This window comes from Semicossyphus pulcher, unplaced genomic scaffold (genome assembly GCF_022749685.1).
Source record: "Semicossyphus pulcher isolate SPU_LCO1_2020_fin unplaced genomic scaffold, fSemPul1.0.p SCAF_17, whole genome shotgun sequence".
Lineage (NCBI taxonomy): Eukaryota > Metazoa > Chordata > Actinopteri > Labriformes > Labridae > Semicossyphus > Semicossyphus pulcher.
Window position 1 is genome coordinate 15,508,653 of NW_027211681.1, and position 15,891 is coordinate 15,524,543.

The 15,891-nt window shown below is 43.4% G+C and overlaps 1 protein-coding gene across 2 annotated transcripts in view; it reads left to right on the top strand.

The window, feature by feature from the left end:
* The window catches only part of npnta (nephronectin a), a 61,033-nt gene that overhangs the window by 21,868 nt on the left and 23,274 nt on the right, over positions 1-15,891 (top strand). For both annotated transcript variants that reach the window (XM_069666036.1, XM_069666037.1), the window contains 2 exons: positions 12,659-12,778; positions 14,022-14,141. In XM_069666036.1, coding sequence (XP_069522137.1) covers positions 12,659-12,778; positions 14,022-14,141 — 240 coding nt within the window. The remainder of the gene's footprint in view (positions 1-12,658; positions 12,779-14,021; positions 14,142-15,891) is intronic.

Consider the following 15,891-nt stretch of genomic DNA (forward strand, 5'->3'; position numbering starts at 1 on the left):
TCCAAATGACTCATCCTGCATTTTGGAGGCTATAGGTGGCTCCTGTCTGCCCGGCCAGACGGCTCTACTTTGTCTTAATCTTCAACAAAGCGCAGAGGAAAAAGGATCCGCGTCCCATATCCAACTACAATGACTTTGCTGCCAAGCATTCAGACTGCAGGCTTATCTGACAAATGTGATTCCAGGACCTTTCAAGATGAAACTGTACTTTCAAGCGTCCATCGAACCCCCCGTTTGTCCAATAAGCTCGAGACGTTTCACAGAGCTCACCGCTCCCCTCGCCTTTGAGTGGCAGACTCGCTCCTTCAGCCTATTTAGGTGGAGATAACCTTGGGTTCTGTTTTTAGCTGGCACATGCTATAGAAACCAATTTAATTATGCAGAAGCCATGGATTGGATTTTCTCATTTAAATGCAGGCTCCGTTAAACATTGATTTGAGGTTTACTATTGATGTGCCAGGTGGCCGACGTTCTGAGGCGCTCTAATATCCTGCCCCTCCGAGGCTCCACATTCATCATGAGGAGGCGACTGGAGGAGGCGAGTCGTCGCCCTCAGCTCATTTCTGGCTGTGATGCTGCTAGAGGTCAAGTGGTCAGGTGGATACACTGTAAAACATGATGCAGAAATTAAGTAGAATCAACTTATGTTTTTTAATTAACTTTATGCCAATACATTTTTTATTTTTAATTTAAGTTCCTAATTTTCAGACCACTTTAAATTGATGAGTCTTTTTACTTTACATAAATACTTGAATGAGAAGAGTGCACTGCTGAGAGCTCACCAAATTAATTCATTTTCTAAAGAGACCTGGTCAGAACATGATTAGAAATCCCAGCATGGATTGTTTCTGAGTGAAAACTCTCGAGGAAGCCTTTAGTTTTTTTTGTTTCAAGTAAAAACACGTGATTAGACCTGATATGTGTTTTTAATATTTATCAAGGCCATGTCTACACGTACACGGTTATTATTGAAAAAATTTTGAAAACAGAGTTTTTGACTTCTTCGTTTAAAAAAATAAAAAACCTGTCCACACAAGCATGGTTATAAAAAACAGAAACGCTGTCATGAGAATGCCACACCAACAGGCGGCAAAATAACACAGTCATGCAAAGAAGAAGAAGAAGAATCATTGTCAATCAAATGTCTGAAAAAATCTATCCCGACACCTCTGTTCGTCAATATAGTGGGCATATAACTTTACATATAGGTGTAAACATGTAAAAAGTCCTGTTAGCATCACTGTTTTTCTCACCTCCGTCATTTTGCAAGGAATGTCGCCTCATTTGTGACGCCTCGCAGAGGAGATAACAGCGCACAGCCTGATGTCACACGAGTTTCTAAAAGTCTTCACCCTGGCCGGAGTTTTACCAAATATCCGTTTTCAGTGACCTAAAACGGCGTTTGTGTGTGGACAAAAGGCCAAAACGCAGAGAAAAACCTACGTTTTGAAAAATACCTGTGTATGTGTAGACATGGCCTCAGTCATGATATTTTTTTGATGATAAATACTGAAAACAATAGTCCCGTTTACATTGCCAGTTCAAGGTGGGATTATTACGCCTGTTTTACGTTTCGTCTTCTATCTAAAACGCACAGAGGCGGAATCGCAGGGCGAAGTCTCTCTATCTCTGAGCCGACATCAGAGGAAGTAACAGAGGCCAAATTGCGTAAGTGTAAACAGTGGAGCCGGCTGGGCGGAACAGTGCTGTGTGTGCGTATGTGAATCACACCTTGAGTACATTTTGCTTCCGAAACACCAGAACACTGTGTAAAAACTAGTGCTGCCAAAGATTCTCTGGAACCAAGAGAGTGCGCGCGAGGACGTACGAGAGCTCACGAGACAGCCGCGGTAGTTCTGATATTTTTCACATTGAATATTAATTTTAATATCCTAATATCTGATTTTTATTATAATTCAGTTATTTATTTGAATTTGTTGACAGCCCTAGTAAGAACACACTGACGGCGGAGCTTCGTAACGGCCCTAAGGCGGGATCACAATGTATAAAGGGCTACTGTTAATCATGATGAAGGTTAGTCTCCGATTCTGTCCCTTCCCAATTTATTCAGTCAAGATTTTTACAGTGTAGCTCTTAAATCACTTAATGATTTCTTGATTCAGTGCACGATGACGTCCCAAAGGAAGACGCTCACTGAGTAATGAGTGGAATCAAGCGTTTTAAACCCACACATGCAGAGGGTTCAGGGTTCAGCTCGCACGCACACACAAATGGACACATTCCTGTGCTGTAAGTGGGAGGTGTGGACGGGCCGTGCGACCCTGGAGGCGCTCTAATTAACACGAGTGTTAAACACCTCAGGAACACAAAAACAAACCACAGAGGAAGCTTCAGTGTTTACACCAAACACAAGCATGGCAGATATTGATGCCATCACTCAGAGAATAAGAGCCATTTTTCTCACTCTGTCCAACTTTTACGAGCCCGTTCTGGTTTAAAAGAGATTTATTCTTCAAGGACTACATGTCGCCCTTTTAGTATCAGCCCTTTTTACCTGCCAAATAATTTTAACCTCTGAGGTTATTTCACTTTTATCGCTTGTCCTTTTACGGCAGATCTCAACATCTGAATGGGATGTCTTCTGAACGAATCGGATAATGTTCACCATTAAATTAAGAGGCACTCAGCTGTCAAGAATAATAACCCGTACTTAGACAATCCCGATCATTTTGAGCAAGTGCTTCACCTTTGCTGCTGAGGAGGATTGTCTCTGTCACGCAGCCTGGTGAGGGGAGATGAATACGCTCTCGCTGCACAAATAAACTCATTATAGGGATAATCTGTTTAACAATTTGGCAGCACTCTCCCCCTGCTGATCCAATCATTTTAATAAGATGATTATTCAGCGCAGGTGGTTTTAATTAGGTGTAGTTGACCTGCTGTTAAGACACTATTAAAAGATTCTGCCGGAGGAGCGGCGGCTCAGACTTCAGAAGCAATACAGCTGCAGAGCCTCCAGATGCTGCTCTCTTCTTTTCCCCATCGTCTGTCAGACGGCTGTATAATTAATTGCAGGTATTACAATGTGGATGAAACAATTATACAAAGAATTTGTGTATCAGTTTTAAGAACATTTGCTAATATCTGGACCTTGCGGTGTAGTTGTTGTCGACACATACTTTATGGTTTCATAAGCGATCTTTCTCCTGCACCGTTTGTCTTCCTGCCTGTCTGCCGTTCACAGACACACAGCTGCAAGTGTTTTAAGTATTACATTCATGTCGTTACACTGTGTATTTTCCTTCAATTATCTTCAAATTACTCCAAATTCTATTTATTGTATCAATCTTCTCTTTTATAACGAGGTTATAAGATGGGTCCGACGTAATGTTTCACCTTAACTGACCTGTGTAAACACACAAAGAAGAAATACAATCCTTAAACCTATCTTTGCCTAACTTGCCCTTTAGGAGTGAGTGTAATGATACAGAAAATCACACAGTATTAAACTGCATATGTTAGTGTAGGTAAGGAATATTCAAAACACCTTCCATATAAAGCAGTAAACTGTAAAACAGACCGATACATAAATATAAATCAGTCGGGAACCTCTCCAGTGGTTAACAGTGTGAAGCTGCAGCCAATCAGAGCAACACATGTGTGACGTAACGTTGCAGTGCGTACCCACTGAAAACAAACGGACCCGGCTAAAAATGTGACCTCATTCATTGTGTATTGCAAGCGTCTGATTCGCTGCTCGAAGCATGCTGGGATACCTAGCGACGCACACCAGGCAAGTGGCGCCACTTTCTAACAGCTTTTCTCCCTCATGATGTCATCATCATGCATTTGAACAAAAACAGGGATCTATTTAGTACATAAACTTTGTGTTGGGGTGTTGGTGTGATTCATACACTGTATAAAAAGATGGATGACATGGCCGCTCTCTAAAAGTGAAGCCAAAACATTTTGAGCGCCCCCTGCTGACTGGCTGCAGTATAGGTCATAAAGCCCGCCTCCTCCATGTTAACAGATGGGACATGAGTCAAACTATAAAATCAAAATACACGTCAGTATAGCTAGTTATTATCATGCTGATATATGCCAAGTTTAGTTTTAATTAGTTATTTGATGGTGTAAAAAGGATGATTGACAGCTCTGTTGACAAATCTGTTCCAGATTAGCAGAGCAGAGGAGGAATGGCGAGAGGAGACGTAACTAAAACAATCACTACAGTCATTGAAGTTTACATATCTGTGAACGTCTGCTTCAAACCACCACAAGAAGCTGCTCTGCTGTTAAACACGTCGACGTGCAGGATCCTTGCTGGTTTTTTTGTAAACTCAAGTGTGTGTTTTGGTCAGCGAAAGTGACTACGGCGGCTCCTCCTGCCGATCTCTACTGCGCAGCTCTGACTCCAAATGACGTCACCATCCAAGATGGCAGCACCCGTCACTGGAGGTATTTAGGCTTCAATTTTGTACAATGAGAGCAGATGGAGACGCGTCGTCCATCTTTATATACAGTGATTGGTTTGATTGAAAAGACTCCTACATTCGAGCAGTTATGATTGGCAAACAGATGGAAATGTGTTTGAACAGGTGGGTTCAATCATGATCCAATTTGGACACTTTTACATCGTTGCTTGTGTACACAGCTGTATTGGAAGACAATTATTAGACAGTTCTGCAGCGATGAGATGATTTTCTCGGTAAATTACTGCTCTTAAGTTCTAAAACATCTTACAATCAATACCCATCCATGGTGCGTATTTGCAGAAAAGGCCTGCAACAAGTGTTTCTGTCTCTAGGTAGAGCTTGGAAGAATACAGACCAAGCTCTACCAGACCTCCACGACTTCTCAGTTACTGCGTCTCCAAACAGGGAAGAACTTGAATGATTTGAAGCGTGCGAAGCAGTCAGAGGTAGCTGTATCATCTTCCCGTCACTTAACAATAGGTGTTGTTGGCTTACCGCCGGGGGAAAGGTTGCTGGGTGGAAAGATGGATAGACAGGAGAGGGGAGGAGCTGAAACTCTAGAGTCTGATGTGCTTGTAGTCATGCAATGATTCGCCTCTTTAAATGGTAACTCCTGTCTACCTTTGAAGCTCCACACACAAATTGAGAAGTGATCCTCTGAATCCGTGAGTTACTGTAATTCCCTCAGATCCTATTTCAGCGCAGTGACAAAAAAGGAATGCAGACGAGAGAAGAGAGGGCAGGAGGGGAAGGGGGTGCAGAAACACTGTCACTGTTTCTCCCATGTGCCCTAGATTTGTCTGTTTCAGACACTCAGCTCATGTCCAATTCCCACAAGTTTAATCCTCTTTGCTGCATAATATTCCTCTTTGCTTTCCAGGAATGTGGTGTGGTCAGAGGTGTTTTAATCCATCGGATGGTGTTTTTCTCTCTCTGCCTCTTTCTCCAACCTTCACTACTTTATCTTGAATCAAACCCCCCCTTCAATTCTCCCCCCCCCCTCTCATGCCCTCTAACCCATTTCCTTTTGTCTAAAGAAGAGGAGCTGGACTATTTAACCCCACCAGTGTGGGCCAGTCACCTTCCTCTCTTTCTTCCCGTGGACCACCAGCCAGCGAGAGTAGTGATGGAGGGTGAGATTCGTCGATTGAACTTCCCCCCACCAGCAGCTTCTTTTCTTCCCCGACATGCATGGTGCTGCACTGTGCGGACTGAGGGGGGAGTGACTGTCAGTCTTGACTTTTTCTTACTGCTAAGAGACACCACAGAGAGACGCTTTTCAGTGGAAATGCCAGCATGAATGCCAAGCATGTCACAGTTTTTACCACGTTTCAGCTGCCTCTTTCTCTCCTTAAAGACACGGCTTCTCCCCACCAAAATGCCACCAATATTTTCCTTCTTTCTTATTTTCCTCTGGAGTTTTTGAGCACCAGATAAAAAAGCCGCTTCTCCTCCCTAAAAACCATCATCGACATGGACGCAGCACTCATGACTCCTCCATCGGCGCTCGAACAAGGCCTTAAGTTCTTTAAGCGTGTGTTATCTCCTTTAGAGACGGGACGAGTCTAACCCATGAAAGAGCCCCTGTTAATCTCTCTGTCAGTGATGGAGGCGTGTCGGGAATGTAGCCTAACATACCTCGGTGGAGCTGACCCAATAAATCACTCCACTTTGCATCACTTCAGATATGTCTTCAGCAGTTCATTTACTGAACAGTGAACCGCCCGCAGGGGTTCTCCACCTCTGCTATCGCGCAGGTTTCTGCAGTCCTGGGGCCGTGTCGAACTGTCAATCGCTGGTCATGTCTGTTATCTCTCAGTTTTCCATCCCTCCGTGTCCTCTCTCACTCCTTTCTTCTCTCCATCTTCTTCTACACAGAGGAAGGCCCTCGCTGTGTCTTGAATCTGGCATGTGCTGATGCTCACGGAGCTGCCTCTGTCTGAGAATGTGACCATTTCAATAATCCCTCATTTACATTTTTAAGCTGTTTTTCTTTGCAGTGCGACGGGCGAGCGGAGACTTGTCTCTCCGCCAGGCTGACAATGGACAATGTTGCTATGGTTTTTCTGTAATCGCAGTAATGAGAATGCCAGTTGTTTACTGTGAAAAACCAGGGAGGAAAACAGGGTTGACACCGCTAATTAAAAAAGTGAAATGTGAGGATTTATGTGTGTGTGTGTGTGTGTGTGTGTGTGTGTGTGTGTGTGTGTGTGTGTTTGTGTGGTGAGGGGTGGTGACATTATCTTGTAGGAGAAGGAAACAGTTACAGGGTGTAAATTTTGACTGAAAATGAGAAAATGAACAGAGCTAAGCCTTCTGTGTGACGAGGACAGAACAAACTATTCTGACTTAGTTTATTCTGAATTCACAAGCTGATATACCAGTGCAGTAACACAGTTACATTTCCAACTAAAAAAGCTGTTAAAAAGCTCATTGGTCTCCACATTCATGTGTTGTGCACACCAGAAGTAGTTCAATTTGTATTTGGCAGTGTTATATTTGTGCGGCGCAATTTCAGACGTTACACCTGCAACTGTGCCTGCTAAGAGAATCGATTTTTGCAGCTTAAAGAGGCAAACACACAAAACCCACGTTTGTGTTTGACTGCACAATATTTCTCGAAACTTTTCACCACAGTATTATGCCATCCATCCATCTATCCATTATCTTTACTGCTTATCCTGTTCACGGTCGCAGGGGGCTGGAGCCTATCCCAGCTGTGATTGGGCGAGAGGCAGGGTTACACCATGGACTGGTCGCCAGTCAATCACAGGGCTGACACACAGAGACGGACAACCATTCACACAACACAGTCTATGATTGACACCTACGCTCACGTTCACACCTACGGGCAATTTAGAGTCACCAAGGAACCTAACGAGCATGGGAGGGAACCAAAGCATGCACGGGGAGAACATGCAAACTTCACACAGCAAGGCCCACTACGTCAGAACCGGGACTTGAACCAGGAACCTTCTAGGGTGTGAGGCAGTGCTTACCACTGCACCACCATACATTTTTATTTCCTCTAAAAATTGCAATTTTTATTCTCTTTCATTTTTATCTTCATATCGGTAGTGTATGTGTTCTTATTTATTTAGGCCAACAGAAACATATTGCATTCACTTGAGAAGAAAAAGTCTGCCCTGTTTTTCTGAATTAACAATAAATATCTCAGAATTTTGAGAAAAGTTTTCATTTGAAAAAATGGTCTCTGTATTTCTGGATTAACAAGAACCCTGCGAGCGGCTCTCACATGCACACACTAAGGTTGCTGCTGCCGATCGGCCTGACCCTCCAACAGCGCTGTATGATTTCCTTTGTATCAATACCATCTATATTACTTAAAGACACGAGTATCTCCCCGTGTCTCAACCCCAAACCAAAATAAAACAGGATTAAACTCAACTCAAGCTTTCATGAAATCGATCTTTCGTGTCATGAGAGCTTATCGCAGGATTTTGAGGTGTATCGTTAATTCAGAAAAAGCTAAATAATTAAGTGATTGCTATACACGTCTGTAAAGGCCCAATTATGAGTTGAAAACGAGCTCATGCTTTGTTTTAAAGCATCCTTCTCAAATAAGAATAAATTCATACTTAGATTCTGCCTTTATGCAAAAAAAACTTGGGCTTGCTCGACACACAAGTCAGTGTTTTTTGAATGCAAACATTCCTATGTTTTATGTAACACCTCTGAATGTCTGCCCTTGTTATCCTCACTCTTGTGTGCAGTAAAGTCTCTCTATAAATGTTTCATTATGGTGGCTTTAATGTAACAACTGCATTGACAAACTGACACCTCTAAATTTATAGTCATGGAACATGTCTTAACGCCTGGTGGCAATTGGTTGGATTCAACAAGTTGATAGTCCGAATTCCAGCCGCGTCTTTGCTCTTTAGTAGGTCAGATCTGCCATTAATAGAAGGTGCGGTCTGTAGATGTACAAACTGGGCATCTGCTCCGTCATTCGTCCGCATTAATCTTCGGCATCTGTTTAATGTAAGAGGTATGTGGCACTCAAAGAATGCACTCCGCATATGTCCATGGGGCTAAACGCGGCACCATTTACACAGCGGCCGGCCAAGACGAAAATGAGCCCTCATGTGCTGCACGGTCACATCTATTTGTGATGCTTCTACTGTATCCCACAAACAGGCTGTGATATTCACGGTGTCAGTTATTTATATTTGTTGGAGCGTGTTTCATCACTCCCCTCTGATGGATTCCCGTGTATGTTGGGTTTTTCCCTATTGGGCCTGGTACTCCCAAGGGACCCCGCATTTAGGTGAGGGGGAGAGAAAAAGATGTGACAAGTGGGAGGAATGTGGAATTTTAGGTAAGTCAAATATTCCCTCCCAACATTGTGTCGTTTCCGTCAACAAACATACGTTTTTTAACCTTAAACACACGTTGAATGAGCCATTCAATATCTGAGCCTTTATTAAATGTGAATGGATATGTCAAACATCCAGGAAAATATGGCTCAATTATATAACGGCTGCATCCTTCGAAGGACGTGGGTTTTAAACGATGAGTCATTCTTAGTAGAGCACTAAGGCCGAACTGAAATGAGACAGTCTGGTCTACGGAGGATTTCCTGTTTGCGTCACTAGCTGTTCCCACCCTTACCCTTGCGTACAAGGCGAACAAAGCACCGCTCCTGTCGCCTAGCAACAGGTAGCATAACTAGTGTCACGTGACTTAACCGTAACTTTGTATTTTAACTTTCATTTTTTAACATTTGTATCACGAGGTGTTCGATTGAGTTGAAACCAAAAACTTTTCTGGATAAAAGTGTATTCCTCGGCCGCCTGAGAGTCTGCCATCTTGTTTGAATTGGCGCACAATGAAACTCGGGATATGTTGGGAAAGGCCTTTGTTGGCCGTATCTAAAGGAGCCTTCCTTACTTATTCCATGACAAATAACCAACACAACAATCGGGAAGATTATCTAGAATGTCCACCTAAAGTATAAGTACGGCTAATCTTCCCTAATATAAGTTATCTTAAGAAAAATACATTTCAAACATAAAGTTGGATTTTCTTTTGAAAAAGGCTGTCCGGGGCTGTGTAGAGGGTGATCCTCTAACCACAGCCAGACACTGTGACATCCTGTACTTTTTCAATTCAGTGATGCTCTGCAAGAGCGGTGTCACTATTTTCTTCATGAGAAAACTTAATCTTGAAAATGGCTTTAGGAGGAGAAAGAGGCTCGAAGGAAACCGAAATGAAAAGTCTTCCCTCTCTGTGTGTCAGAACAGAAGCACTCCAGGCGATGCCCTTATCCTCGTCTTTCTCCGAGTATGAGTGCAGAAAGAATCAAGAATTCAATATTGAATGTAATGACATAGATCGAATACAGAACAAAGATTGTCAATTACAGTAATGAGAGTAATTAGTTACTTCCCACCTCGACTATCGGCAGCGTGATCAATATGCTATTAAAAGCGATGTGCCCTCTACAACACATATCGTTCCTCTTCCTCGCAGGTAAAACTAACAATGAGTCACTCTCAGTGTACTCGCGTCAAGTTTTGACCCACTGAACTCAATGTGAGAAGTTTAGAAGAAGTTTAGTTTGGCATAATAACTCTCATGCAATGCTGTGGAGCAGATCTAAGCAGACTTGTCCCAACTTTACAGTCACACAGCAGCTCCTGATATACATTTGATTTGGTACACATAAACAAGAGTTAGTGCTAATGCTGAAAGATACCAATCGATCCCTACCTGAACTATTGCAATGTACCACTTATAGTGGCTCTGTCTTACTAAGATGCACCTGTATGCCACCATGCACAATACTATGCCTCAGAGTCCAGCAAACCTCACTATAACATGGTTATTAAGTATTGTTAGTAGTTAAACATGAGTTTTCTCTTGGGGTGCTCGAGCTTCCTTCCACATTCCAATAACATGCAGATTAGGCTCAGGGGCGCATGGTGACTGTATGGCATGAGTGTTTCTGTGTGTCATCCCTGTGACTGACTGGCGACCTCTCCACACTGTAACCAGCCTCTCGCCCCAATGTCAGCAGGGATCGTCCCCGGCCCACAGCAACCCTCTACTTATAAGCAGCATAGCTAATGGATGAGTTCCAGCTGTGCACCTGTTCAGGCGATCAATATGTGGAATGCCTTACCTGCAGAGCTAAAACTAGAAGCATTTTAAACTCAAAGTGAAACAGTTCTTGAAGAGGGTTCAGTCTTGTAGTCATGTATGTGCTAGGAGTCATGTAGGATGTTTTGTATACTGTATTGTTCTATTTTATGGTTGAGTCTCTTGTGCATTTGTCGTTGATTTGATGTATTTTAAAGGCCCATCTAGGGACGGGCATTGCAAATTAGTCAAGGCTATAAATGCTGTAGTGTGTGGCATTGGTGTACTTGCTTCATACTTGTTCAAATAAACATTAAATAAATAAATAAACCTGATAGAGCTGAATGAAACAATGTATAGCGAGATTAAATCAAAGCACTTCAATTTAGGACCAATGGACTTGTGTTACAGAGGACATTGGGACTTGCCCTGACAGAAAAGGCGCAGGTCTAACTAAAGTAATGCTTTCTACCTTGTATTCAAGTTATTTCAACACTGTTTCAATTTATTTTCATTTAAAACACATTCCAAACACACACACATTACAGCACATTTCACCATGTCGACTTTGCAATCCTGCTAGCTACCCGTGCTGTAGCTAGCTGTAGCTGGCAGCCTAAGGCAACGTTGATTGTTGTGAGGGTGGCAGCTGCACTGGTGATCATGAGCTTAAAATAACGACGAAAACAGCACTGCGGGATGTTGTAAATAGGAGACGTTGTAGCGGCTCGGAGCCAGAAACAGTTTAATGCGGACTTCATTTAACAACCGACAACTTTAGCTAGACTATATCATCTTGGTAAAATACCATAACACACTTTTTAGACGGGGAAGAAATGTATGTAAAGTGCCTCTTATACACCGAATTTTACAGTAATTGGAATGCAGCCATCAGACGTTTCCCCAGTTCATTTAATACTATAACATGTGTTTTGTGAACGCCCCTTTAATTTAGTTCCTTTCTTTAGAATAAGTGTTCAGTTGAGAACTAAATTTGTTTTTTTCAGCCTTTATATTAATGTTCAATCATGTGGCAGGAAGTACAAAGGAGTAACAAATAACATGAAGGGTTTCAAAGGGTGTGTGTCATCCCAGGGAGGCAACATGCACAGCAACAGCACCAAGGAACATAAATAGAAAGTGGAATGCAGACATAATAATGTTATTAGTTACACCTCTCTGTGTCCTGCTATGACACGTCAAAATGTCTGCCAGACCTGTCTCGGTCGTGCTTGGTTTGCCACAGTTTGCATGCTTTAAATGTCATCTTACAAACATTCTTTGAAATAAGATTTAACTTAAACCTACAGTAAGAAGAGTTTAACATGATATATTTATTTTCCACTGTAAATCCTTCACATAGAGGACACTTTGACTTGTCCTAGCAGGCAGTACACAGGTGTAACTAATAACATTAGTCTGTGTTGCGTTTGGGAGTGTCAGAGAGGCAACACACACAAGGGCACCGCAATGGAAATAAATACTGCAGACATTAATAATGTTATTAGTCACACCTGCGTTTGACTAGTCAGAACGTCTGCTGCGAGAACTGCATAATGGTTTGAATTTGCATAAGCATTTGACAGGTGCTGAGCTCAGGGCATACTCCTTCCTCCCAGGAGCCCACGCTGCTCCAGAGTCAAGACAGCATCGTTTTCTAATAAGATTTTCATTGGCTGTTGAGGGTGAGATTTCTCTGCTTTTATGGCAGCATAAAAACACACTGGAATTATACGTATCTATCACAGAGAGCTGGATGGAGCAGCTACCAGCATTTGGTGAGTCAGAGGGTATAATAGCATCTTTTATCACTCGCAGGTAATGGGCAGGTTGACAGCTGACACTGGCTTCCTGTTAAACCATCAAAGACGGGAGCTGCAGGCTTGTCAGAACAGGGCGACACTTCACTTCCTCGAAGACACCCCCCACCTCTTTCCAAAACACACACATTAACACACAGACAGACAGACCGACCGACCCACACAGAAATGGATGGGCGAGGTCTGACATGATTGACCTCTCCTCACCTTTGACCTCTGACTAATTCCAGACGGGTCTCTCTCTCTCTCTCTCTTAGTCTACTTACGCTGTCTCTCTCTCCTCCTCTCTGTCTGCAGACCTGAATGAGTGTGGGCTGAAGCCTCGGCCTTGTAAACACAGGTGCATGAACACATATGGGAGTTACAAGTGCTACTGCCTCAACGGCTACATGCTGATGCCTGACGGGACCTGTGGAAGTGAGTCTGTCTCTCTCTCACACACACACATGCGCACGTCTTTCTGATTGTACACACTGTTGCATTGTTGTCTGAAATGTGGTTTTCCTTTCCTATTTTTCTCCCTCATGTGTCTTTTATATCTGTTCTGTTCTCCTTTGCAGCCCGAATATGACACTGTGAAGCCTTTCTTCCCTTCACTACATATATATTCGTCTAAAGTCTGCACAAAGCAATTCTAATGGCATTTGCTCTCTTTTATGAGACACATTTTTCCCTCTTGTGTGAGTGCCTCTGACAGCAGCCCCGCAATCCTTTGATAGACTGTTTTGATTAAAGCCCCGTGTTGATCTGCTTCATTATAGCGGCTCTTGAACCCCCTGTGAAGGAGCCTAAGAGGCCGAAAAATGAAAAATCTGAAAGAAAGAAACACAATCTTTGGACCCTCCAGTGAACGCAGGGTTTTATTGGCTGCCCCGAGGTGCCGCGGAATAACGCCCGTACACGTCTCCCTGTAAATTCTGTTTCACACCTGATAACTGTTTTCTGCTCGAGCGAGGCATGACTCCTGCACCTCATTTTAATTAGTTCCTTTTATCAGAACAAAAATTCATTTTCCCCTTCATTTTGAATTGCTCAGCACTTGAGGCAACCTCGCGCCGTTCATGCTGTTGTTGTGTGATGATGGCATGATCGTGTTAAACACCTTGCCGCTCCTCATTTTCTCCCCTGCTCGAGCTTTGATCAATAGATCACTGTAGCATTTAATCAGCCCGGCCTGCCTCAGTCATCAAACCGTCCTCCAGGGCGCCTGAAGTAGCTGCAGCAGCATGAGCCTCACTTTTAATTTCCTTTTTAGGGTCTCAAGTTATTGAGGGAGGCTGAACAAAATCTGTTCCATTATATTATTATTTTGGAGGGGCTTGATCCGCCCGTCACGGCTCAACAACGGAGGGGCTGCACGCCGGCGCTTTGATAGGGTGGAGGTGGATTATGAGTGTGTAGTTGTAGGGAAGGATGAAAGTGGGTGAGGGAGGATTGTGTGGGCTAAGGTGTGAGCACAGAGAATCTAATAATGGCAGAGTGTGTGCCGTTCTGTTGTCTGCACCTCAGGGTCAAATCGGCTAATATCAGAAAGCGCAGCCGAGCGGTCTGGCTCCGGCTGCAGGCGAAAGTGTGAGCGTGGATGTGTGAGAGCTCTATAATCTTCTGCCTCTTCTCTCTCCCTTGTTAATAAGTGTCGTGTTTCCCTTGTGGCCATCAGATGCTCGCACTTGTGGCATGGCCAACTGCCAGTACGGCTGCGAGGTGCTGAAGGGAGAGGTCCGATGTCAGTGTCCGTCGCCGGGGCTGCAGCTGGCTCCGGATGGAAGAACCTGCGTGGGTACGTCCCGATCTTTATATATCCTGAAAACCGAGCCTTATGTTGCCACACCTTTCCATGACTAACTCATGTAAAGCACCACAAATGTTTCATCTATTTTTTAATGTTTCCCAGCCTGAGTGATGATCTAATGCAACTGTTTTGGCAGAGCAAGAAAGAAAAGTTGGCAGTGAAAATGCAATTTGGGACTCAAACAAAACCTCTTAAAGAGTGAAGCTGTAATTCATCCAGTTTATTCACCCTGCATCTATTTTCGCTTTGACAAAGAATCGCAGAAATTAAACAGTCATGTCAACCAAATGGTGACTTTATTCATTGTACTTCCTCCAGCTGTTTCAGCAGAGCAGAAACAGGATCAGGGGAGGCCGCCCTCCTCCTCCCCTCCTCCTGTCCTCCTCTCCTTCTTTCATTTCACGTCCTTGCTCCTCAGATGGCTACCTAACAGATGAAGGGGCAGGTTGAGGTAGTTAACCTGTGTCAGCTTTAAATACAGGCTGTTCCACGCCGGACCGCTCCACGCTGCCTCTTAACTGCAGGCTTTATAATAGGGGGCGGGTTTCAGGAACAGGACAGACATCAATCATTAAAAATGATGGAGGAGGGGAAGGAGAGGCGGCCTGCCACAGGTGTTACAACCACTTCACAGGATGTCTCCAGATCCCTCTGTGAGCTCCTGTTTTATGGGGAGTTTTATGGAGGGTTTCTAATCATATTTATGAAGGTGATTCCTTCTAGCACGCAGAGGCTTAAATGAGAGAGTTTGCATAAATGCTGAGCTGTTTGAACACATTATGATGTTGTGAAATCAAATGTGTCGACACATTTTTGTTATAAAAGCTCCCCCGGGCCATCTTTATCAAACGTACAGGAAGTGTGCTTAAGAGTGCGCTAAAGATCCTGCTTAGTGGGAAGTATGTACTTTGCAGAGTGTGAAGAATGAAGCAACTTACTGCTGCTCACAGAAAAGTTTAAAGGTATGATCACATCATATTTTTCATCTACACATAGTTGCTCGGTCTCCAATGCACTCCAGCATGTGTGATGTACAAATTCAAGCCTGCATAGACTGAGCAGAAACAGCCAATAAGAGACAAGGATTTACCCGACATCTGCCCCATTGTTCGTTCATTTCTTTAAGAGTCGTCTGTGAAGGTTCTCAGTCATCCAGTTTGTGGTAAATCAAAGCTTAACCCAAAAGGCAACTGGATTTGGACTTTAACCAAGTCCTGTTGCCTTTTGAATTAAAGAGGGGGTATTATGCTGTTTCACATTTTAAGACATGTGTTTAATTTAACAATGTTGGATGTCCACAATAAACGTGGGTGAAGTTTAAAATCTGTAGGTAAAAGTATGTTGGAGTAATCCCCAGGCTTCTCAGCTCAGTCTGCAGGCTGCTGTGAACGCCAGGTTTCACACAGTTTTTTCTACATGCTGCACTTTGTGATGTCACAGCAGGCTTCAGAGAGCTGGCCAACCAGAAGAAAGCGGGCTTGTAGGGGCGGGGTTTCTTAAAGGGACAGAGCTGACTGAGTCGTTTCAGGCAGAGGCTGTATGAAGGCCTGCACAGAGCACCAGTGTGAGAAAAATGAGGAGTTGTTTTAACTGTAAATTATGCTGAGCTACTCCACAGGTATCACAGAGTGAAATATGAAGCTTGCAATTGCATAATACCCCCCCTTTAAGTGACTCATGATTTTCTGACATCCGTGAATTTAATTTCTTCTCTCATTTTTTTATATTGTTCCAAAAC